General features: G+C 47.0%; 1 protein-coding gene across 1 annotated transcript in view; it reads left to right on the top strand.

Moving 5' to 3' along the window:
* Positions 1-10,446, top strand: part of Phlpp1 (PH domain and leucine rich repeat protein phosphatase 1) — a 185,303-nt gene extending 174,857 nt beyond the window's left edge. The window contains exons 15-17 of the mRNA XM_040739368.1: positions 3,817-4,011; positions 5,694-5,922; positions 8,328-10,446. Of these exons, the coding sequence (XP_040595302.1) occupies positions 3,817-4,011; positions 5,694-5,922; positions 8,328-9,515 (1,612 nt within the window). The 3' untranslated portion in view covers positions 9,516-10,446. The remainder of the gene's footprint in view (positions 1-3,816; positions 4,012-5,693; positions 5,923-8,327) is intronic.
* Positions 10,447-25,979: the final 15,533 nt, after the last annotated feature.

Here is a 25,979-nt window from a genome sequence, read left to right on the forward strand (position 1 = left end):
AGCAGGGCTGCTGGGCTCTGGGGGAAGCATATGCTTTGGATCTTCTTGTGTTTTGCACTGGTCTCAGCATCTGGAGTTAGGATGTTTGAGGCGATTCTAGGTGCTGATGTGTATGGTCTTGTATTTGTTGGACGGGTGTTCCATTCCTTGGTTTCTGCTACCCTCTCTGGATCTTAGTGAAGTGCTGTGTCTGTGGGTTCTGTGGCAGAGTGCTTCTCCAGGTTCGTGGGTGGCAGAGAGGACTAGAGATGTGGAAAAGAAAACATGAAAAGCCTTATGTTATTAAAACATTTAAATGCCATATTCTGCAGGACATTGAAGGGTTTGAAGGTCACCTATCTATCAAAAATATATCTGTATAACCTTGAAAACATACCTAACATGACTATAAGTTTGATTGTTATAGATGACTAACTATTAACCTGTATTTCTTTATTATCCTAAATAGATGTTAAGGACTAAAACTTTATATGACACTTTTAAATGAGCTGTATAGATATAATACCTTAAACAAGAATAGAGTAAGTATACAGTATAACAAAAATAACTTTAAATTTATATCAGTATACCAAAATCCATAGCAGTATAAAATATTTGGGACTAGTGGTTGTTCAAAAGTAGACTCAACAATCCACCCTTTTATCCCATCATTTTTATACTATAACCCCCCCATTTTTTCCTTCAGAAAGAGATCCTTAAATTTAACTCTTTTTCCTGACCATGACCAATAACAATCTGTAACCAACCCTCACACACACAATTGATGGCAAACATGTATAGCCTATTGAATGACCAAAAACCATCTACCCACACCCTTGGGGATGTGGGCATTGTGTTCTCTAGACTGCTTCCTGTTGTCTGGGGGCACTGGCATCTTTAGGAGATCCTGGGGAAATTGGGATAATGGTCAATTCCTGGGAAAGTTAGCTGTGATATTTGTTGTCCAGTCTATGCAATGGGAAAGTCCTGACTGGAGTATTCTGTGAGGCTGGATCGTCTCAGCTAAGCAGCCTTCAGAGTTCTGCAACCAAGACACTCAGAGAGGCTTGATCATCTGGATCACCAGTTTTCATTGGTGTCTGGTCCCTTTGTTCTGAAAACACATAAATTTTCAAAGGTAACATGCATATCTGCATTAACACAGGTATAGAATATGTGGTGTGTACAAGTCAGTTAAAGTTGATTTTTCTTTGTTTTATGTTTGAGCGGGTGAAAGGCATCTGTCAACTTTGTAAGTCCATTTGACTGTATATTAAACTGTAAGATAAATCTCTACCCATCCATATGTAAGGATGGCATGTAATACTAAGTCATGAGAACTCTGTAGCCAACAAGATTTATCATGTCTCATCTCAGCTTTTCACATGCAAAGGGATCAGCTTACATGTCACCTGTCCTGTAGTCTTTTGGCTCCCCTCCCGTGTCTGTAGCCAAGATCCTTAAGAGGTCTCCCCTGGTCAAATATGGTCTCTATTAACCTAGAAGGAATCCAGAGCCTTTTGTTTACTGTGGAACCAAAATCATAACCTCTCCCCCAACACAACACATTGTCCAACTTCCATTTTGAAGTTAAGACATTATTAAAATATATAGGTTGGTTTAATTTAGCAGTTTCCATAATCCAGTGTCTCTCAGCAGCTATTGATTTTTGTACATTTGCATTCAAAAATTCAAAGTTTACAAGACACCATATAGGATCCAGACCCCCTTTATATTTTTCTTCCATAAGTGGCTTTTGTTTTTATTATTTTTTTCTTTGAGGACTTTACTTATATTTTTAAACTTTTTTTCAATGACTATACCCATTTTTCTTAAGCCTATGCACATGGTTAAACATACTGTAATCTATTTAGAGGTTATTTTTTCCATCTGAACCTGCTTTACTGAGTAGCTATAGCCTCTTCTGTCTGCATGAGCAAAATCTGAAACCCGCCTTGTGGCTTAACTCGTGCTACACTGGCGGCTCAAGCACACTGGCACCTGCCTGGAGACGTGTCTCTGTACTGCGGCTCATACGAGAGGCGTGAGTCTAGTGTTTGGTTCCATTATTGTGTTTAGAACCTTATTTTAAGCTTTCAGCTCTTAGATTTATGTGGCCAGACACTGTACACCATATATAGATGGATTTTACTGTCCCTCCTGTTAGCTCCCAAATCATGACACAGAATCTTGGGCTTATTGCTAACTAGTTCTTACAACTTAAATTAACCCATATCTTTTAATCTGCCTTCTTTTACGTGGCTCAGTCACCTTTAGTCTGTATTCCCTGTGTGGCTTCCTTTCCATCTGGCTGGTGACTCCGGCCTTCTTTTTTCCAGTGTTTGCTCTGCCCCCCCAAACTCCTACCACCTGTTGGCCAATCAGCTCTTAATTAAAGCATTCCAAGTGACACAGCTTCACAGTGTCCAAAAAGTGATTCCACGACAGCTTTTCACTGGTTTGGGCATCTAGACTGCTTTCTACTTAGTTCTTGCAAGATGCTCTTCTGCAGTCTGCAGTCTGCTGCAATTCTGGCTTTGCACCCTACCCTGGTTTTTAGCAGGTTTTTTTTTTTGTGTTTCAATTATGGTTTTTTATTCTCCCCTGTTTCTCTTACTAGTAGTTTGTTGAGCCTATTACATCCTTAGGTTTATAGTTTTCATCAAGTTGGACATTGTAGATGTAAATTATAACGTTCTTATATCTGTCTTCTTTTCAAACCCTCATTCCCATACATTATGCTGTTTGACATTATCCCACCACTCCTTCCAAATCCTCTTTCTCCTTAGGGGTTTGTTGGTGGGATCTTAACCATGTAGCTCAGGCTGGCCTTGAACTTTTGACTCTCTTACTTCAGCCTTTCAAGTATTAGGATTATGTGTATGTGCTGTTGTGCCTGGCTTCTTGGTTTCATCTTGGAGACAGCCCCTTCCTTCTTGTCCTCCACAGCCAACACTGTGTCTTCTCCCTGCAGCTCCAGTGCTTTCCCAGGAAATACCTAGGGCCAGCACCACTGGCTGAATGCTGATCTTTTCTGTTTTCAAACATTTCACATCCTTTCTCCCCTCCTCATGTTCTATTTGTCACTCTCTTTTGATATGAGTTTCTCTTTAATAACTATTTATTGTATGCATTGTAGGTAGGAAGTTATGTTCTAACCCTTTTCCTCATTCCTCTTATACTCCATTTTTCATTGCCATTAAAAATGTAATTGGAGCTGGAGAGATGGCTCAGCAGTTAAGAGTACATTAATCCCTCTTGCAGATGATTCAGGCTAAGTTCCCACTCGGGCTTCCAGCACCCATGTCAGGACAGCCAGGCTGCCTCCAATTGCAATTTAAGGGGGGTTGATGCCTCTAACCTTGCAGGCATCTACACTCATGCACTCATGTGCACACATACCCCACCCCCCATGATTAAAAGAGAATCTTTTAAAAATTAAAAGATAGGGTCTAAAGACATTATTCCACAGTTGAGAGTGTTGCAGATGACCTGGTTTTAATTCTAGGGCCCACATAGCAGCTCATGACCACCTGTAATTCCAGTTTAATTGCACTCCCCTGGACTCCACAAGTAACAGGCATACACATGGTACACATACATACATGTAAAATTTTAAAATGAGTAATTTAAAAAACACTAAAATCAGAAGAGACGTGTGAGAGAAGGCTAGCAGAAATCAGTTGATACAAACCATCTGGGATCTGTTAACCCAAGCTTTCTGAAGGCAGGAAGAGAAAAACCAGAGCATCCCGTTCAAAAAGGGAGGGGGAATTGAGCTGGGAGTAGGGAAGAACAGATGAATGGGCTCATCACAGAAGTATTCTTACTCCGCAGGCTATGTGTTGCAGCGCTGTCTGTGAATAACTTCCGGGACAACCGGGAGGCCCTCTATGGTGTGTTTGATGGAGACCGGAATGTGGAGGTGCCCTACCTTCTCCAGTGCACCATGAGTGACATTTTGGCTGAAGAGCTTCAGAGAACGAAAAACGATGACGAATACATGGTCAACACGTTTATAGTCATGCAAAGGTAAAGGGTTTCTTGTAGTTCTTTTTGTTTTATTTATTATTTGTTTATTCTGAAACATAGTCTCACTGTGTAGCCAGGCTGGCCCTGCTCTTCCGACCCTGCTGACCCTGCTTCCTGTGTGCTGGGTTATAGTTTATGTCCCTGGGTCTGTTTCCTTGTTCTTGTTAGAAAAGTCTGTGCAGTGATATTGGTACCCTTTTGTTTGACTGCTGTAGCTGCATTCAAGCACGGAATCGACTATGCTTCAGCTTGAGATGCACTGATGTTCATTCTTAAGTCACTCATTTCTCAGAGAAGGGGCCTTACTGGCCTCCACTGCTTCCATATTTTCATCATTTATAATACCCAGCCTCCCCCAAACCACAGGCTCCTTAGACCCCCCCCCCCCGAATGAAGCATTGCTTTCCCAGTTTGTTGATCAATAGGAAATGTTTTCACTGGTTTGAAACTGAGCAGGTCAAATTTAAGGCTAGTTTTAGAACACTCTTTATATGTTATCCTCTTCTCCCTTATTCAGTGGGGAAGCAAATGTTTAGACTCCTGGGCTGCTACCTGTCACTCCTGCACCAGAGCTTCGGGCTCTTAGGGATAAATGTTGGAAGGACTCCTTCATTCAAAGAGTTTGCCACACAAGGCATACATATGTGCACATATACAACACATACCATGTACACACACACTACACATAACCCTCTAGCAGACTCTGGTTACAAAAGCCCCTTCTTAGGAGTCTTAGCGTATTTGAAAGTAATGCTTTCTTAAAAGTTTGTACCGGTCAGATCTGGTCATGATCTAGAAGCCAGAATTTAGGAATCTGTATTCTAGGCCCACTTGCAGGGTCTACTACTTAACAGGGTATAGAACCAGTGAGCACTTCAGTTTAGAGTACCTGCCTATTCCTTGTGCCTGGTTGTCAAATGGGTGTGGCTAGGCCATTCCTGGTTATTGACTTAGTGATTCAGGGTCTTTCCTGTCTTCATTAGGCAAGAGAGGCAGGCTTCTACTTTGTTTTGTTTTAACTCTCAAGGCTCATTAAGGGAGGCTTGGAGAAATGACATTGGTGGGACACTGAAGTCCCTTGTTCTTTATGGTGGTCAGTATTTGTAGGTGCTTCAAATATTCAATATATGAGTTGATGGACAAATGAAAGGATAAAGCAAAAACACTTTGTGGTTGATACCAGAATGCTGTTCCTGTACGTTTTTATAGAATAAGTAGTCTTGGCTGTACACGGCAAGAACAGAGAAGTGAGCATCAGAAGGATGGTGGTTAGGCTTAGTCTCCAGTGCTGGCATGGACATCCTGTTTGCACCTGTGTTTATGTGGGAACAGAGAGGATTTGGAGAAGTGGATGGGAGAGAAGCAGAACTTTCTTGATGTTTTGGAATGTACGGCTGGGCCATTTAACTGACACAGGGCAGCTGGCTGGACACCGCAGGCCAGGACTGGCAATGTGGCTTTTAACCAATGGAGACACCTCCCCCCACATATGAGCACCTCTCTGAATGTGTGAGGTGTTAGAGTCCAGGGACCTTTTTCTTCTGAGAAGTCGAGTGAGTGGCTTTGGTGGAAAGGGCGGAGTCCCAATCGATAGCCCTGTGCACTGGTGTTTGTTTTGTTTTGTTTTTGGATGAGTGTAGTGTGCTGAGGCATTGAGTGTTCGCCCTTCTCTTTGGGTTCAGGAAACTGGGAACTGCTGGGCAGAAACTTGGTGGTGCTGCTGTCCTGTGCCACATCAAGCATGACCCTGTGGACCTGGGAGGATCCTTTACCTTGACCTCCGCCAATGTTGGCAAGTGCCAAACGGTTCTCTGCCGAAACGGGAAGCCGCTGCCTCTGTCCCGATCGTACACCATGAGCTGTGAAGAAGAGCTGATGAGGATCAAGCAGCACAAGGCCATCGTCACTGAGGTGAGGAGCTTTTCCTCCCAGAGCAGGGCGAGCAGCGCCCCCTGGTGGAGGCTCCTCGGGAAGCATGTTCAAAATTAGAACTCCAAATTCAGTCTCGCAGAGTAAATTCCTTGGTGCTGTCTGTAGACTGTGTAGAATACCCCTGTAGTTTATGTAGAATAATAAGGCGTTGGCCGGTTGCCACGGTAGGAGGAATGCTTCATGAGCACTGTCCCAGTGGGTCTCTAGAGGCACTTACTGGCTGGTGGTTGAGAGCTCGACTCCTGAAATCACACTGCAGGGTTCACCCCTCTTGACCACTTGCAGGATATGACCTCTAAACCATTGTAAGCCTTTGTTTTCTTATGTCCAAAGTGAGAGCCATAGATACCTGCCTTACTTCACATAGACCAGAGTGTTGGCTCCAGTTTAAGTGTTCCTCTTTTGCCAGTTGATAATACGGTTCTCAGTGAGCAGGAGGCCAAGTGCAAGCCCTAGAGATGGGTTTGATCACCGCAGCTTGGGTACTATTGCCACATAGAGAGTAGAAGCTAGATATGTATCTAAACCACGTGCAGTGTGGGTACAGTCCCACAACAAAGACTTATCTGGTCCCAAATGACAATAGCATTGCTGGTACAAAGCCTAGAATAACAGCACATCATGATTGACTGTCAGTGAAACTTTCAAAGTAGCCTCTGTGGTTCTTTGTTTACCAATTCACCAGCATGCTGGTCACCCGCCATCAGCCTGGAAATGCCCATGGATATACCTCTGTCCACAAGAACCTAACCTCCTCCTAGTGATCAAACTCCTGGAACAATTCATAGTTTGATGTTGAGGGGTAAAGGCTAGTGTCCAGAAGAGAAGAGGAGGTGGTGTTGATACCCAGGAAAGACAGCAGTGTGCCTTGACCGTGGAGGTGAGACATATAAACTCCGTTCCTGTCTGCTCCAGCAGCTGAACATTAAAGTAGATGATGAACACAAGTCAGGGAGCAGACTGTGTGTTATACATACAGGGTATAGTGCCTAAGCGGCCAGTGCTGCATGCCAGCCCTGGAGAGTAGGATGTCTGCTGCATGGCTCACAGTTGGCAGGTCAGCCGTGTTCTCCCCTTTTCTGTGCTGCATCTTCCTCACCTTTGTCTGCTCCGTGGGATCCTCAGCAGTGAGGACTTGGACTTCACTGCTTCCGTACCCTCAAGAGGCCCTCCTAGCACAGGCGGATGAGAAACCTTAAGAGTGGCTGAAGCAGCAAGGGCCTTCCTGCCAGATCCCACACCAGGCAGGAACAGATTTTAGTCCTAGAGTCAAGGGAGTCTCAAACTGCTTGAAAGCCTGTTTCTTTCCTCTTAGTTCCTAGACTGCCACTTTCTTTTAAGCATGGCTGGTGAGGTCATATCCGTGGGGAAAGGTACCCAGGAATAAGCAAACACTTGTAAAGCCCAGGTGCAGGCAGACTAAGGGGCTGAAGGACAAGGGGATTCTCTGACAAAAGCTTACTCATCCAGAGACTCATAGAAGTTGCATTTGTCGTTGTGGAACTTTCTGTGGGAAGAAGTGTTAGAACTAGGAGCGTGGGGTGGATGTAGCTATAAGCCTAAGACCCTCAAACCTGGAAGGTAGAGAACCCAGCTGCTGTGTGTAGCTAGGATTCAAAAGTACTCATCTTTTACCCAGGCAAATGGCTTGGTTTTGGCTGCTGGTCTAAACAGCATGAGCCATCTGAACTCAGAGAGGGAGGGCTCTTTGCTTTCTGCTTTTGTCCCTGGAAGTTGGGTTTAAGGAAATCATAAGAATGGTTACTTGTTCTGGCCAGTGGTATAGCACACCTTTAATCCTAGTCCTTGGGAGGCAAAGGCAGGCATATCTCTGAGTTTGAAACCAGACTGGTCTACAGGAAGAGTTCCAGGACAGTCAGGGTTACACAGAGCAACCTTGTCTCAAAACAAAACAAGACGAGTAGATACTTCTGTTAGCATCAGCTTTCCAAACGTATGAGATTTGTGACCCAGATACAAATATCTGGGGGCCACACAAGACTCTCGCCTTCCCACGTGCTGGCTGTGCCAGTAGACAGAGGCATGAGGTTGAACCATCCTGTCCCCAGGTGTTTCTCTGGATGGCTTGCCTCTTTAGAAGCTAGTGAGCATGCATGTCTTTGAGACTGGACATCAGCTTGTCATGAAGAGATAGGTCTTGCCATGTAGTATAAAGGTGGTCCATGTTAAAGGAATGTTTCCTTTCTCTCTGCTCGCTCCTACAAGCCCGGATCTACATTTTACCACTCCACATAGAGCCCCTTCCTTCCCTGGGATGCCAACACTTCCTGCAGCATTGCCCTGTGGTCCAGTCAGTGACCAGGGGGCAGCTGCTCAAGTGGCCATGCGCTCTGTGCTCACTGTCTCTTTGGAAACTCTTCTAGGATGGCAAGGTGAATGGAGTGACAGAGTCCACACGCATCCTGGGCTATACTTTCCTCCACCCCAGCGTGGTGCCTCGCCCCCACGTGCAGTCCGTGCTTCTGACGCCACAGGATGAGTTTTTCATTCTGGGCAGCAAGGGGCTGTGGGACAGCCTGTCCATTGAGGAGGCTGTGGAGGCCGTGCGCAATGTACCTGACTCTCTGGCTGCTGCCAAGAAGCTCTGCACCCTGGCCCAGAGCTATGGCTGCCATGACAGCATCAGTGCTGTGGTCGTGCAGCTTAGTGTCACCGAAGACAGCTTCTGCTGCTGTGAGCTCAGTGCCGGGGGAAGCATGCCACCACCTAGTCCAGGCATCTTCCCGCCCTCCGTCAACATGGTGATAAAGGACAGGCCCTCAGATGGCCTGGGCGTGCCTTCCTCCAGCAGCGGCATGGCGTCTGAGATCAGCAGTGAACTTTCCACCTCTGAGATGAGCAGTGAGGTGGGCTCCACAGCCTCTGACGAGCCCCCGTCTGGAGTCCTGAATGAGAACAGCCCTGCATACCCCAGTGAGCAGCGCTGTATGCTCCACCCAGTCTGCCTGTCTAACTCCTTCCAACGTCAGCTGTCCAGCGCCACTTTCTCCAGCGCCTTCTCTGACAACGGCCTTGACAGTGATGACGAAGAGCCCATTGAGGGCGTGTTCAGCAATGGCAGCCGGGTAGAGGTGGAAGTGGACATCCATTGCAGCCGGGCCAAGGAGAAGGAGAGGCAACAGTACCTGCTTCAGGTGCCAGCCGAGGCCAGCGATGAGGGCATTGTCATCAGTGCCAACGAGGATGAGGCAGGTCTGTCCAGGAAGGCAGACTTTTCTGCTGTGGGGACCATTGGGCGACGCAGGGCTAATGGCTCTGTAGCACCCCAGGAAAGGAGCCACAACGTGATAGAGGTTGCCACAGATGCACCTCTCCGAAAGCCAGGAGGCTATTTTGCGGCCCCGGCGCAGCCAGATCCAGATGATCAGTTTATTATACCCCCAGAGCTGGAAGAAGAAGTCAAAGAAATCATGAAACATCACCAGGAGCAGCAGCAGCAGCAGGCGCCACCCCCACCGTCCCAGCCACAGCCACAGGCACAGCCGCAGCCACAGCCGCAGCGGCAGCTCCAAGTGAACCACCTGCCAGACTGTTACGATACACCTCTATGACCTAGTCTGAGTACTGTTTTAAACAATAAACTAACCAGAAAGACTGAGAGAGTCTCCCAGGCTCACGTTAAACCAGGGGTGTTACTCCGTGCCCTTCTCCCAGACACTGCCCCTCCTGTCTCTGCAGCTCATCTGTAGGTCCTCTTTGTATTGGTTACTTTTAATAATTGCCACTTTTCTTCTAGTGACACTTTACCAATATGATTTAAATTTGTTAACTCTTTTCCCTAACATATCAGATGTGTAAAGACAAAGAACAAAAGGTTTAATATATTACAGAGAAACAATTAATGATAATGTAATTTTTAAAAATTGCTTTTTGTTGTTTTGTTTATTTGGAAGGCAGGGCAAGTTGCCATTGCTAAATGACTTAATAATATTGTAATTGTGTATTTCTTTGTGGGGAAAGGCTTTTTTTTTTTTGTCTTGAAAATGATAGACATTTGTAGAATATGGAGACTAACTCCTAGGAGTTGCTTTACTCTGTCAGGTGACTTAAGTCACTGGGATTCACTAATTTTCTCTGAGAGAACAGTTGATTGAGAAATTTCTATTGTAAATAGCTCAGTGTTGCATAGTGAGGCTTAAAGTGTTTGTAGTCTTGGCGTAAGGACACAGCCGAAGTCACTGACTTCCTACCCCTCTGAAGAGCCCTCCCTAGCCCTCCCCACCTTACTCGTCTTCAGCGTGGGCCATTTGGTCAGCGTGTTTCTGTGAAGATAGTGTGGTTCTGAGGTCCCTGGACAAGAGCCTGCTCCTGGGACCCCAGAACCTTTTGCAGACACTTTTTAATTGTGTTCCTTACTGCTGCCACAATCAGCATGACTGTATAGAGTACCTTAGACCATCTACACATCGGAGTTATATTGAAGCAGAATGCACAAATGAACATGTCAAAATTTTTGTTATAAATAAATACGAAATTTACAAACACTGGATCCATCTGCTTTGTCTCAGTACCCAGGACTGTCTTACAGTCATACCAGCTTGTGACTGGAAGGGATAGATGCAAGGTTGAGATTAACCAACATTATGGTTGTGTGTTTCCTTCATGTTCAACAAGTTCAGCTGCAGAGAACGAGGAGTGAAATTGGCCTTCTGGTAAGCCGTATACACAGCTGGTGTTACCCTTTCCCTTTTATTGTTATGCATTGTAGACACTGATGGAGACTGAATAGGGGAGACACATGGGAAGTGTCTGCTCCTGCAGAACCAAGTTGGCTTTCAGTTCTTCCGGGCGATGTGAACAGGTTAATGGACTTTTTCTTGTAACTGCAAATCAAGAGCTGTGTGTGGAAGACAGGTGGCTTCCATTTTCATCTGTCTCCCTTCACGGCTGCCCTGAGTAGTATTGGGCTAGCCCAGACTGCTGACTGAGACCATAGAAGAAGGGGTTAGCTCACTCCAGCACAGTTCTTGACCCAGTACCGAAGGAGCTGGATTTCTGAAATGTGGCAGAGGCCCTCTGCCTTGGACTGGAAGTGGAGTCATCTCATTGACCCTGATCCTGTCCCCTCTCTAGCCCGCCCTTCCCGTGCACATCATGTGGGTCATGGGTCGGAGAAGCCACACAAGTGTGTAGTTTTCCCAGTGCCTTCTTTCCTGTCAAGCTGAGCTAGCTTGTGGAAGAGGCTGACCCACAGTGTGGCTCTTACAGAGGGAACAGAGCCTATGTGGGTGGCCAACAGTCAGTGAGTACTCTTGGACTCCTTGATGGCACCAGAGGCAGCCACCCAAAAAATGTGGGAGAAAGCAACAAGATAGAGATGATGTGTTTGTGCATCCCAGGTCCTTCAGGGCTTACAGCTCTGTCCCTTCTGTCACTGGGACACTGCACACGCTGCGTATGAGGACCTGTGGAGACATGAGGAGCTTTGGGAACTTGGGGTACACCATGCATGAGTGTCTTCTGCTGCATCGGTATGAAGGAACTAGAGAGTTACAGACCTACTGGTGAGTCTCCACACCCTCATGTAGGAGCCTCCCCAATTATTTCCCAAGGGAAATGTACTCACTTCTGTGTACCCACATACCTTCTAATAGTGTAGGCAAAGCGGCTTATAAAACTGAAGTGGGTTTCGAGCATTGAAATAATTAATGCTTGAAGACCCCTGAAGCCATGGCACCTGCACAATGAGTGTTAAGCAGAAAGGGTTCCCCTGCAGGGTGTATTCTCTGCTTCCTGTGAGGAAATCAGACCAAGAGGAACCGTGAACCACATTCAAGCTCTAGTGAGAATGATGGCCTTGCTGGGGCCTGGACACTGGCTCCCGTTGGATCAACCTCATGCTGCCAGATATGGACCTCCAGGACTTAGCCTGGCTCTGGCGAGGGGCTCCAGGCCACTCTCTGGGGGGACCGCACCAGTGGCTTGCTTGGTTTGGTGGTGGTGGTGGGGTTTTTTTTTTTGTTTGTTTGTTTAGGTTTTTTTTTCAAAGCTTTTGTTACAGCACCATCTACTGGTGGGTTTAGCTTTGGGAGGGACGTGAGCTCCATTCTGCCACAAGAAACTGTTCAACAGTTTTCTCTGACATGTAATAGAAAGTGATCCTCACTACTAATTAAGTGTGGCCTAGATGCTGTGTTAATTCCTAGTGTCTGTTGTACCTTGTGTCAGTTTCTGCTTTTAAGGTGGTGTCATCAGTGACCACTTGACACTTAAGTTGGGCAACTGTCCCATGGCAAATTAAAATACAGAAATAACATGTAATCAGAATTATAATTCTATCCAGGGTTTGTCTAGCCCTGCATTCCCTGGGGTTAGGAGACAGCAAGGCAGGAAACTTCTGTGGTGTGCTTGAAATCTTACAGAGTAGCACCTGTGAGGTCACTGCTGGCCCTGACCAAGGGCTTTTGGATCCTGTTGACTCTCCTTGGACACTCATCAAAGGGTCTTTTGAATTCATCCCTGACGTAAAGCAGAAGAGTCTCCGTACAGGTAGGGGGCTGTATTGTCTGTAGCTGCCTCCCCAGTGGTCAGATCTGTAACTCACTAAGGACTTACGTTGTAAGAGTCATCACTATTTCAACACAGACCTGGGCAGCTCAAAAAATCTAGAGCACAACACAGATGCCCTCCTAAGTGGCAAATGGAAGAAAAGATGACCTGACAGTGGGGAGAGGCTCCTTGTATTTCCTGTCGTTGAATCCAATTTGTTCCAGTTCATCTCCATAATCCCCATGTTGTACAAATGACTCTAGGCAAACTGCTTTCATCATTGTCACTAATCTGCCTGGTGCGGATGTTGATCGATATGTTTGTTATGTGTTTGAAAATGCAGATAGTGCTAAAGTATTTGTGATAGTTTTTCCTTTCCTAACCCTTACCCTACCTGCTATATCAAAAGAACAAAGTTCACACTTAACACTGCTCAGTTTAGAGAAGGTAAGAGCTCTTGTCTGGTCAGCCATGATGGAAAGGGGGGGCCTAAAGCACCCCCTGTCTGATTTGCATGTTCACTTGGCCTTGATCAAAAACCCATGGCTGGGTCAAAACCAGCACAGAACCTGAGGTGCCTGGGTGAGGTGCGATGGTGGCGGCTGTCTTGAGAGACCGTGAGGGTCTAAGCCAGCACCAGGTTGACTCTAGCCCCACACAAATGTCAGAAAAGGGCTCACGATGTCCTTTTTCCTTTCTAGAAGACATTGGACACTTCAGGATTGGCCCTTGAGCTGCTTTCCCTGTTCTGGACTGTTCCCTGCCTTGAATTCACCCATAAATATGTGCAGCATTTACTGGTCTTTGGTTTGTTTTGTTCCAGGAACACAATGCTCCACCCTGTGTACTGGGAGAAGCAACAGAATTCGTGGAGAATGTTCTCCCTCCACTTACAACTGGAATTGCTCTTGTCATTCTTACTTTTGAAGGACTGGAAAGTGCTGCTGGCTTCACACCGAAACCTTTCACTTTCTAGTCTTCTTGTCCCAGGGAACGTAGGCTGTCCTCTAACAGTTCTGTCTGTTGAAAGACATTCCAGTGGCGGCTGAGACTCTTTTGTCAATGCTGTATGTCGAGTCCTTGACCCTCCTTGAACTCACCCATACTCACTTCCAAATCTTTAAGAAAATGCCCTGGAAGTGCCAAAACCAGCTTCGGACTAAGTTGCCTATAAGCCAGGACTAAGCCAAACAATGTCCTTTATTTGCCTCCTGATCTGCCATCCTTTTAACTACCACCTGTAGAGTGCCTCAGAGGGTTCAAAGCATCTCGCTTTCACATGGGCCATGCCTCCCAGGAGCCACAGTGTGTACTGGAACAGTCGTCCATCCCAGGGAAATACATGCCTCCTTTTCCCGTTATAATGTCACCCACACGTAATTTTCACCTTTGGTCCTCCAGTTATCGATTGAACTTCTGTGGGACTCGGCAACCACCAGGGCCAGCAGAGTCTGCTAGATCTGCTAGAGGCAAGAAGGAAATGCAGTTCAGCATACTTAAGCACAGGATAATTTGGGGGTTTTCCTGGTATAATACAATCCACTGAGCACAGGGAGACACAATTACATTGAAACTCAAAGTCCATACCACTTCTTCCAAGAAGATGGGTTCTAGAGATAGGCTACATATATTATGGCCTAGAGAAGGATCTGGAGTAGTCTCAGTCATGCAGATAGTGTAGATGTCATTTTGCTTGTTAGCCAACTCTGGTCCCAGTTGTGGGAGCTTAAGGACCACTCACCTCCACCCCAGCTATACAGTTAATGCAAAAGTCACCTAGAACATTAAGTATTTCTGGTCCTCATTGTGGGGACCTGAGGGAGCCTCTGGTCACAGTTAGCTTGTGGAGACAGGTATGGCCTGGTCTACAGATAATGTAGATGGATCACCAGGCATTTGAACAGTCACCTCCATTCCCAGCCTTCTGGAAGGAAAAGCATGTTATACGTATTTTTCCTTGAAAACACAGTCCTACATGTTTAACATTCCTGGCTTCTCTAGACTGATCTTGGAGTGCAGGGACATGTGTACTCACCATCTTTGTATGCTTCAGATCACAGTGTGCAGAGTTTTGTCATGTTCTCCCCAGCTTCCTTCCACATATCTAGGAACAAGATGGAAAGGAAAGGAAGCAATGTAAGGGCAACCATGCTGGTGTGGACCACAGAGCCACTGCCTGTCTGAGCATCCCAGGACACGTGTTAGGAGTTCATCTGCTTCGTATTCGCAGCTGTATAGTCTGTATGGTGGTGGTGGTGGTGTTTAGTGAACACTTTCTAGTTTCTGTTACCAAACCCATGCAGGTAAGGCTTTACGTATTTAATAGTGTATTACCCCTTACATATGGAAAAAAGTTAAGTTTGATGTTTTAGACCAATGTGGCTGTTAATTTCTGTACAATGCGACTCAACACAGTTAACTGGGATACTTTTTTCCAAAACTGACAGTACAGCTAAAGTTTCAAATAATTGAAATTTGTGTGTGTGTGTGTGTGTGTGTGTGTGTGTGTGTGTGTGTGTGTGTTTCATCCTGCTGGTGTGTCTGTGTGTATATGTCTGTGTCTTTGTTTCATCCTGCTGTGTGTACATGCCTGTGTATCCTTTTTCTTCATCCTCCTCGGGTATGGGCTGTTTGTTTTGTCCTGCTGGAGGTCTAACAATAGAGGCATCTTGCCCTCTTCATAAACTGAGTACCCCCATAGGGCACCCACTTTGTGAAAGTGGTGAGATGGAGTGCCTGAGGTGAGACTCCAGCACACATTGTGATAGTAATCTGGAGAGACATGCATTTCCAAAGGGCACTTGGAGTGAAAACACATGGCTAAGTGAAGAACTTGGACTTGACCCAGACAAATTGCCAACTGCCCAAAGCCAAGCCCACAGGATGACCATTGAAAAGGCCCCGTGTGATATTTCTGCCCTGGTGACCACACTGTGCTGTGAGGGGTAAGGAAAAGAGACTGCTGTCTATACTCTGCTGCCCAGGTGGCGTTCCTCATGCATGAAGAGCCCTAACCACACTATGTCCAGAGTTCTGCCAACTGCACCAAGCAGGAAGAAGAGCAGACAGAAGAACTGGGCTCAGCTTACACGGGAGCACAGGAGGATCACGGGAGGCTGGAAGTGCCGGTGCTGCACGCCGGACACCTGATGTCTCACAGCTGTTCCCAAAAAAGTCGGATCTGCTTCTGCTCATCTCTCCCTGCTAGGTCCTTGAAGAAAGTGGACACAGAAGCCTCCATTGCTACCCCGTAGCATGCTTGGCCCCCTACCCCTCTGCTGGCGTGACCTCGACACTCCATTTACCAGAATGTCCTCGGCCTTGATGTCCCTCGTGCTGCATACTAGCGCAGGCCATGTTCCTCCTTGGCCTTCCAGAGTGAAAGTATGTGTTACTGAGAAAATCACTATGGTGACTCTCACACTCCAGCCCTGCAAACCCTTTGGTCCCATTGACAGTGGCTGCTTTGATGTGATACCCACGGTCATATTGAATGCAGCCTCAAGGGTACACTCCAACTTCTGGGCATCCACATGAGGTGCCTGGTGCACAGACTCCAGCCACCAGTCCCCACTGCATCTGGGAGCTGCCTGACCACTGTAATACACGGACACCTCCACCCATTCCTCACGGATTCTAAACCTCTGTGGGCCTCAACGCTTTGCTCAGCCATGGTCAGAGCTTCTTGAAGGAAACAAAGGAGGCACCTAAGTTGATTTCCCTTCTTCCTCTTTCTTCCTGGACCTTCCTTGCCCTCCTGCCTTCTGTGCGAATTCCTCCCCAGTGGAGACAAAGAATATCTAGACCCCCCCCCAGAAATTTCTCATGACAAACCGAGGTATGTATAATTCTACCACAGTTCAACCAGGGAATCAGTGAAATTATTGGGCTTATCTACAAGGCATGGGAGAGGGATTGCATACAGAGTATGGATAACCCCAAGGCACCTGTACCACAAAGTCTTCACAGAGGGTGAATGGTGGCTTCCCCATACCACATAGATGCAGCCCCCCCTTCAGCTAACTGTCCCCAGCCTACATATTCTAGGCCACATACAATTAGGACAGAATTAGGAACGACTGGCTGGGACAGATGGCTGAAATCTCAGGCAAATGTTCAATGACCCTTCGTATTCCCTTCTCTAAGGGATGGTGGTTACTCCACAGACCTGCCAGTGGGCACAGGCACAGCCGAAGTTGGCAGCGTTTTACTTGGAGGGCCGAATTCTTCAACATACCTGCAGCTCCTCAGCATCTTGGGGCCTCGTGCTTCTGTTCTGCCACTTCCTGTGCCTTCATGTCACGTGGGGGTACATGCCAGATCCCTCCCATTTAAGTTGGGCTTGCTCTGGTCCTTCCCACTTCCCGCTGTTCCCAGGCAGGTTTCTTCCACGTCCTTGACCTCATGATCAGGTCCTCACTGGACTGTGGTACCCTCAGCTAACTCAGAGATGGGGTCAGCAGTTGGTGGCTTGGTCACCATCATTGTTCTCTTTTGTAGACAGCCTGGGTGTGTCCCCTCCTACCTTCCTTTGATCTGGCTTCTGACTGAAGTTTCTCTGTCCATTTGGAGTAGTCACTGCTTCCCTCCGGAGCCAAAGGATGGTAGCCACAGAGCCCTTCCCTTGGCCTCTCCTCCCCATTCTTTGAGCTCATGGAACCTAGGTGTAGGAGGCTGCAGTCAATCTTGTCTTGTCCTTCCCATCCATCAACCTTTAGCATCACATACCCATCAGGTCCCCCTCCTCTCACCAGATCTCGGCCACTGGGAATCAGCTGGCTCACCCTACCTTCTTTTCATCACGACATCCTCTAGACTACTGAACGCCGGATGAGCCCCTACTGGGGAACTTGCTCCTCCGAGCCTGACATAGCCACTGGCATCATGGAATCAGAGATGTTGTGATTGCCTACCAAAGACTCACAAGAGTGAGGGAGGGGTATTAATGTTCCTGAGTAGAATGGGGGAGGTAACCAAACACTTGCCTGAAACTCGAGTCACTCTGTTTCTCTTGTCGAATCCCTCAGTGTAATCCTGCTGGAGCATGGAGCTAGATGCTTGAGACCCCACTCATACAGCTCATGCTGCGGTGGGGGATTTTCAGTGCTGCTGCTGACCAAGAATTCTGTACTCTGGCAGGTAACCCCATTAAACGTCTTGTTTCACCTAACTGGACTTGAGTGCCATTGTTTCTTTCATCTGTCATTGGTGCCCCACCTGGGGCCCATAGGCCAGGAAAATTAATACCGTCATCTGTTTTCCCATCACATCGTTTTCTGCAGGTTTGATGCCTTTGGTTTCACTCCTTTTCCCTCCAAGTGTTGTCTCCATCCAGGTCCAGCCCGTCTTCCCTCAACCCAACACAAAGTATTTGAGTGCACACCCTCTCTCCCCTTCTGTCTGTTCTTCTCTGCCTTGCACGTTAGCAATCCTCAGCCCTTTTAGTTGTTTGTTTTCAAATTTTGAGCCAGGGTATCACCAAGTGACTCAGGTGGTCCTAGAACTTCCGACTCTTCCTCCTCACCCTCCCTGTGCCAATGGCCCCGAGCTCCTTTCCATGTGCAAGCAGAACTGCCCATCTTCCGCTTAGCACAAAAGACTGTTCACTGGACTCTGACCCCTTTCCTGGCAATCATTGCCCATAGCCTAAGGGTACGCACTCCTGGCAGTATGCCTAGGACTTCCCAAGCTCTGTATTCCTACCCTGTCGGTCCCCTGCTGGAAGCAGATCCCATGTGAATCTAGTTTGATTCTCACTTTCCGTTGTTGTGGTCTTGGGATTAGAGCATGCACCAGCACACCCAGCACTATCTCCTTTAAATACCATCTGCATAGTGAGCCCCTGTCCATGGGGACTCCATGTGTGGATAGCTACTGGGCATTACAAGCTCATCCTGGACAAAGCAGAATGAATTTCCTCTCCCAAAGTGTCTTTCTCATGACAAATGTCATCAGTAATCACCCATTAAAGCTCTCCTCACATCTCAGAGACACACCACCATCAATTATCCATTTCCATCCCTCCACGTAGCAATTCATATCCCAAGACATCCTCTCTCTCCATCTGCACTGCTGCCATAATCTCCCATTTGGGATTCTGTAGATGGTCCCTATGTGCCAGCCACCCCACTGATTTTCCACCAGACCCATCACTTTAAAATATAGAAGACCGTGACAGCTCCAGAGAAGTCTCTGGTGGCCAGCCATCATTTTAGAACAAAACCTAAACTCCTCTTTAGGGCTTTCCTACCTGGTCCCATATGATCTACCAAGCTCTGTTCAAGTAGGCTCTTCCACTCATCCTCACTCACACCCAGGGTTTCCTGACCCCAGCTCTACCTGCACTTGAGTCCACATTATTATCCTAAAGGCAGCTGTCCTCTACTCTGGGGGTTAATTGGCACCACCTCAAGCCCTTCCTCGCTAGCCGTCAGTAATACCCTTCCAGATGTTGCCAAATGCATCCTTTGCGGGACAGTCACCCCTGGTTAGCAGCCACACGCCTACTCTTACAGTTGAACAAGCTCAGCTACTGTGACTTGGGCCCCCGTGTTTGCACTCGTCACTGCAGCTTTCGGTGCAGGCCCTGTCTGCCTCCCTCCCAGTTTGGACCCCATCACCTAGAGTACCACTGTACTTTAGTTTCTTCCGTGCTCCCGCCACCATCCAAATGGTCTTGTCTAATTTGCCCATCGTCTCTCCTCTTTGGTTTGTATGTGTTGTGTGGATCTTGGCTATCTGAAGCATCCCCAAGACAAAACGTGACAAACATCGAAATGCCAAGGGGATACACAAGTAATTTCTTCCGGGTTGAGGGGGTGGCTGTTAACTCAGTTGGTAAAATCTCAACACTAGGGACACAGAGACTGGTGGGAAAATAAAATAAGGGGAATGGTCCCCAAGGATGACGCCTGAGAGTTTGATCACTGGTCTCCACATGAACACGTGCACACCCATGTACATGCCCACATGTTCATACTGCATGCATATATCCATACCTCCCATGTGTACTTGCCCACATGCCATACTCAAATACATAAATACCTTCCTTTCCTTTGACAAAAATTTTGGAAGGTCAGGTAGGTGGGATACAGGAATATCTCCAAGTCCTGGGGATAATCCCAGGGCAGGATCACAAGTACAGCATTCTGAGGTTTCTGTGATAAAGCATTGTAAAACATGTCTCCATAAGATAATATCACATAGTACCATGGCAGCCATCTTAACATGTGTCAGTACAATCCACGATATTCACCAAAGAATGAAATTGCCTAAGGACATGTTTCTCAGAGTGAAGCATGTGGCTCGACTGTATTTGAGAAAGTCCTGGGAGGATGGGGGTGCCTTGGGCACCAGGTGAGTGACCTCACAGGCCCAGTTAAACAGATGCCACAGGCTAGGGCAGAGGGGCGTTTCTAAGACAGCCCACCTGACAGTGCAGTGAACCAAGAGTAAGTAAGCTAGTCTTGGAGAGTTGATTGACTCAAAGGGTGGGAATGTACCTATCTAATATTTATCTGCAAGTGTGTATCTGTTTTATGAAGCACGTTATGGTGTCAGATACATTCGGCATCTTTGTGCACATGAAAATCTGTCATTTTTATGACTCTGATGAGCTAATGTTGAGTCACCAACTCTTCTATCTGGACACATCTTGAAGATAGTGCTGAGGAAATAAATTGGGGTAGTCACTGGAAAATTACTGCCTGAAGTCAAGATTCCAGATATTTTGCCAAAGGCTTAGACTTATTATTTTCCTTCCTCCCTCCCTCCTTCCCTCCCTCCCTTCCTCCTGCCTCATATAAACCTCATCACTAAGAGCTGTGACATCTGCTAGATCCTGAAAGCTGCTGGAATTGGGAGATGGCTCCCTGATGCTCTTGCCTTCCATGTATGAGAAACTGACTTGATTGCTGGAACCCGTGTAAAAAGGCCAAGTGCACCCTCTCGTTGTCAGTACTAGGAAGAAGGAGGCCAGTGGACGCAGCTCTACAATTCTCAGCCAGGTCACTGGCCAGTAGGAGACCCTGTTTCCAGAATTCCAGAATAGGTGAGCAATTCTCATTCTCTCTCTCTCTCTCTCTCTCTCTCTCTCTCTCTCTCTCTCTCTCTCTCTCTCTCTCTCTCTCTCTCTCTCTCTCGGTGGTTGGTGACTGAGGAAGAACAATCCTCTCTCTCAGTGGTTGGTGACTGAGGAAGAACAATCCCCCCCTCACACACACACACACACACAAAACATACACACAGAGACACACACACACACACGTAGCAACACACATGCACAACCCTTCTGGGAAGCTTTTTGTCCTAAAAGATGAAACCTTGCATGTCCGCTTAATGGTTGATTCCAGCACAAAATCCGCTTCCAACACAAGAACATAAAGAGCTGTGTACTGTAGGGAACCTGGAGCAAGATGAATGCACACACATTAATGGGAGACAGAGGCTTCTCTCTGGTCCTCCGTTTCTGGCCCTCCCCGGAAAGCCCTGCAAGCAATTTACCACGTACACTGATGCTCACATACCTATCCAGTGATTATTATCTGCAAGAGTCTATCTGTTTTACCAAGCATCCTGCAGTATAGGACACACCTCATTTTGAGGCAGCCCATCAACAGGTTTGGCAGTGTGGGGGCCATATCCCCAGACTCTCTCGGGCAGGAAGCTGTGTCCCCAAATATGATGTTCCAACATAGGAGCACCTTCTTGGAGTTTTCATGGCAACAGGAAGATGCGAGTTATGAACTGGGAAATTCTTACAAGTCACTGGTGGGAGCATCTGAGAGGGGAGACCTTGACTCTAAGCCTTAGGTATCATCTGCTAGCATTCTTAGCCCTTCCATTGGCGGAGAATGGGGTTTTGTTGTGTTACTACTTCCAAAGGGTTTCATCTAATTCCCCGGATGTTAGGCCCACTGTTGAGGTGGCCAAGGAACTGCTCTTTGTGAGGCTGAAGGTAACCCATGAGAAACTCCATGCAATTAGGCTCCAGACCTTGCAACATCCATCCCAAACTCTCCACAGTCATTGACATTTTAGTCAGCCATTGCAGACACAGCTTTTCAGGAATTCTGCTGACAGAGGGAAGTCGGGCCCTGGGAGCAGATCTTGACGTTCACAGAAGCAGGAACTGTGGGAACCCATGGGCGAAAGGGAATGAGGCGGAGGCACACCATTAATGTCTTTCTGTGACTCTAACCAACTCTACTCAGCAGAAGGGGTGAGGGCAGGCTCAGGTGGAGGGGGCTGAGGAAGGCAGGCCCGGCTGATCAGTGAGTGAGGGAAGACTCTGAAGGAAGAGAGGTGGAATGAACCTAGGGCAGCTTTGCCTGGACCCCTGTAGTGACTCATCGATGGTCCTATTAGTAAACACAGTCTTGGGTACAGGCTATGGCTGAGGTGCTACTGAGGCTGACTGGAGCAGGGAGGGACCAGATCAGGGAGCATGAGGAAGTGGAAGTTACTGGGGTGGTCACTTGTGAAATCCAGGGACCCCTAAACAGTACTGAGGGCAGCTGAGACTCTAGCCTGCTTCTGAGGAGCTTGCTGCAGATGGGGTGGGGCTGGGTAGGGGTGGTGACTATCAGCGCACTTCTCCTTACCTGCCAGCCAATCTGTTGCTGAGCTGAGCTTCTAGCAAGTTCTGTGACCATATCTCCCTGAGAGAGAGAGAGAGAGAGAGAGAGAGAGAGAGAGAGAGAGAGAGAGAGAGAGAGAGAGAGAGAGAGAGAGTCGGCAGCCATAGGTACAGAATGCTCCCTTTCCCTAAAGCTCTCTGGCAGCCTGGGTGGAAAATCACAGCTATTGAAGATGGAGGGGAGAAAGGGGATGTTTCTTTTTCCAACTCCTGTTGAGTGCAAAACTCAAGGACCCTACTGAACACTACATCAAAAGCCAGGGCATAATTATTCACACAGAATAACAGGCCCTAACAGAAGCTCTGACTCCGGAGCTGGTGAGCCAAGCAGCAGCTGTGTGGCTGGTTGAGTGACACCAGAGCCTTGCTGGCCTGGTGAGCCTAGTCACAGCTAGACTATAGTTAGAGCCACTCCCTCGAAGAATCTCAGTCTGCAAATGAAAGAAGTGACACTGACAGGACCATAGCAGAGGACAACAGTGCCAGAGGTCATCAGGATGACAAGCTGCTGCCTCACATGGGACGCAGAAGGTATCCAGGGGGCAGGATAGAGACGGCTTTGTGAGGGGATCTCTAGGAGTGGTTGGAGGATGAGAGCTTCCCAGGGTGAGGGCCACAGGAAGGGCCCCTCCACCTAAACCCTATCCTGTTTGGAAATGGGAGCATTAGGTGACCCGCCACATCTATGTCTGCCGCCTGCTCTTCCACTGGGGGAACTAACCAGTCTTCTACCCTTGGCCATGAGAGACTGTCATGGTTCCCTCAGGCTTTCCACAGGGTGGTGACTTCACATGCCAGTGCCTCTGGACACAGCAAGCACCCTCCTCAAAGGCTCCCAGTCATGCCAGATCCTCCCTGGGGGCTTTTTCTGGTATGGCTTTCTTAGTCACACAAATCAAATTCTACAGCAGCAATGATTCCAAATGGCACAGTTGGCTTGAAGTCAGAGACCAGCATGGAGGGAAGGAAACATCAAGTTCTAATCCACCAAGTTCAAGTTAAAGGTGTCAAACACAGAGGGGGCCTCTTTCGCCAAAACAGAGTTTCCCCCAAGTTGTTTAGTTGCCCTAAGTATAGTTTTCTCAGAAAAGGCATGATAAAAGCTGGAGTTTTCCTCTCTGTGTAACTTTTCAGAATAGCGAAAGAGGTTAATACCCTGGGCCCTGCTAGTGGGAACCAATGATTTCTTTGTAAGTGTGTTGTTAGCATTCAGGCATCTGTACTGGCCTGTCCTTGGGGTCCTGATGGGATATGGCCTCAGATGCAGCCACTAAGAACACTACCTGTGGACATTCACTACTTTCCTTTATAATAGGGCCCTGCTCACCTCCATCTCTCTCTCTTTCTCCCTCCCCCTTCCCCACTCTGTCTGCATGTCTGTCTGTCCCATCCCATCCTGTCCCCCCCATATCTTTTCTGCTGCTCCTGTCCCCAGAGACTGGTCTCCCCGCTCCCCTCCCCTTTTTCCGATTCCCTTTCCCTTAAAAAACAAACCCTCTGCCGGGCGGTGGTGGCGCACGCCTTTAATCCCAGCACTTGGGAGGCAGAGGCAGGCGGATTTCTGTGAGTTCGAGGCCAGGCTGGACCGACAGCCTCCAAAACAGAGAAACCCTGTCTCGTAAACCCCAAAAAAAAAAAAAAACCCTCCGTGTGAGCTCTGTTGCATGGCATCTTTCTCACACTGCTTTATAAATTACAGCATGTGTAACTGTTAGTACATGGGTTTTATATATTTTATGTATTTCAAATTATTGCATGCATTGTTCTTGTAAATGCTCAAATTGATCTGACTTGGGTTCCTGGCAACCTTTTAAAGGTGTGGCTCCTGTGGCCCATCCTGTGACCTGTTTTGAATTACATTGCTATTCTTTCTTGTCTGGAGGGCACACACCCCAGGAATGTGCAGAAATACCACATTTACCAGACACCAAAGTCCTTCTCATTCCATGAGTTTCTACCAGCTCCTTAATACAGGTTAGGCTCATAGCTCTATTTCCATATGCTTGACAGTTTCATAATATAAAGGTAAAAAATGCGTAGCCTCTCCACAGATTCCACTAAGAATCTGTTGTGAAAGTGAAAAATGGAGTAGATAAGGGTGGCTGTTTTCTTCAGTGACCTGGGACCAGGAAATGGTGCTTGTTAATAATCCTGGGTTGTATTTTATATATACAAGTGCATGCTCCAGTGCTAAGACTGTTAGGAAGGTTCATTCTGGTTATCTTCACTCAACCACTCAACCACACCTTGCTCTGTGTGTGTGTGTGTGTGTGTGTGTGTGTGTGTGTGTGTGTGTGATATGTATGTATGTGGAATAGGGTCTTACTCTAGCTCTGTGATTCAAACAGGCCTCAAGTGCACTATATAGCTCAGGCTGCCCTCAAACTCAGAGCAATCCTCCTGTCTCTGCCTCACAATTAGTAGGATTATAGGACTGAGTCACCACCGTATGCAATTATTCATTTTTATTCACTTTCTTTTTTCTCCCTTTGTTTCTTGTTCAAAGGATATTTCCCACAGGATGGATAACATGACATGGTTGTGCACTCCCATACCTTTCCCTCCCAGCCTAACAATGGGTCCTAGAGATCTCTCCACATCAGTGTGGAAGGGGCTTCTCTTTGCTTTCTACCGTGGCATGCATAATACTTCATGTGGCGTATGGTTCTAAGGGTGGCCATTTGGGGGTTTTGCTATGTCTTGTGTCACCTGTGTCATAGTGCTTTTGTTGTACATTTCCCCAGTATCTCTTTAGGTCTCTTGAGTTACTGACTCAAAGGGTAAAAGCAAAGATGTCACCAGATTCCCTTTCACAAAAGACCATTCTGGTTTGCACTGTGTGTTTTTAGAATGTATTTATTTTATGTGAATCTCTGACTGCCATCATATATGTACCATACTTGTGCCCAGTGCCCAAGGAGACCAGGAAAACACGGATCTCCCAGAACAGTAATTTCAGGCAGTTGTGAACTACCCAGTATGGATGCTGGGAACTGATCCCAGGTCCTTTGCAGGAACAATAAGTTCCCTTGAGTACCCAGCCTTCTCTGCAGTCCTGTTTTATGTTCTTAGCATCAGGGTATTTGCCTCCAGCCTCAGCATACAGCACTCATTGTACTATGAAACAACACATACTTCTAATGTTGATGCCATCTGGTTAGTAAGAACTGCCATCACAGTATAGTCTTATAATTTGTCCCCTTTCAAAGGGCTTTTGTGCCTTGTCTTTCTTTTGACAGGGTCTCACTCTCTAACCCTGACTGACCTAGGAGTCAGAGACCCACCTGCTTCTATCTCCTGAACACTGAGATTAAAGGCATGCACCATCATACCCAACCTCTTTTCATGTCTTTAAGAATGATTTTTCTTCATTTTTTAGTGAATTATCTGTTTACCCTTTGCCATTTTTTTCTTTTAAGTTGCTAGTTCTTTTCTTCTCAGTTTCTCAACTTTTTATGCATCAGGAAATTAGTCCTAAAAATTACATATGGTTTTTCCAGTCTTTGGATTTTTGATTATTATTTTTTAATGAATAGACAATGCTTATGAACAATTCCTTTTGGTTTTTTTAGATGAATTTCTCTGTGTATCTTTGGAGCCTGTCCTGGAACTCGCTCTGGAGACCAGGCTGGCTCAAACTCCCATAGGTCTGCCTGTCTCTGCCTCCCAAGTGCTGAGACTAAAGTTGTGTACCACCAATGCCCGATGTTGATGAATAATTTCAAATTCACAGAAAAATGATGCAGGAACACTGAGTCCCCATGTACCCTCTCACCCCTGAACAGTTTTCCCTCACCATTAATATGGCACATTTACTATCACCCTTATTTGTTTATGTGTGGATGCGCTCATGCAAGCACCTGTGCAGTGTGGAGGACAGAGGCCAAGT

The sequence above is a fragment of the Mesocricetus auratus genome, unplaced genomic scaffold (genome assembly GCF_017639785.1).
Source record: "Mesocricetus auratus isolate SY011 unplaced genomic scaffold, BCM_Maur_2.0 Super-Scaffold_100676, whole genome shotgun sequence".
Lineage (NCBI taxonomy): Eukaryota > Metazoa > Chordata > Mammalia > Rodentia > Cricetidae > Mesocricetus > Mesocricetus auratus.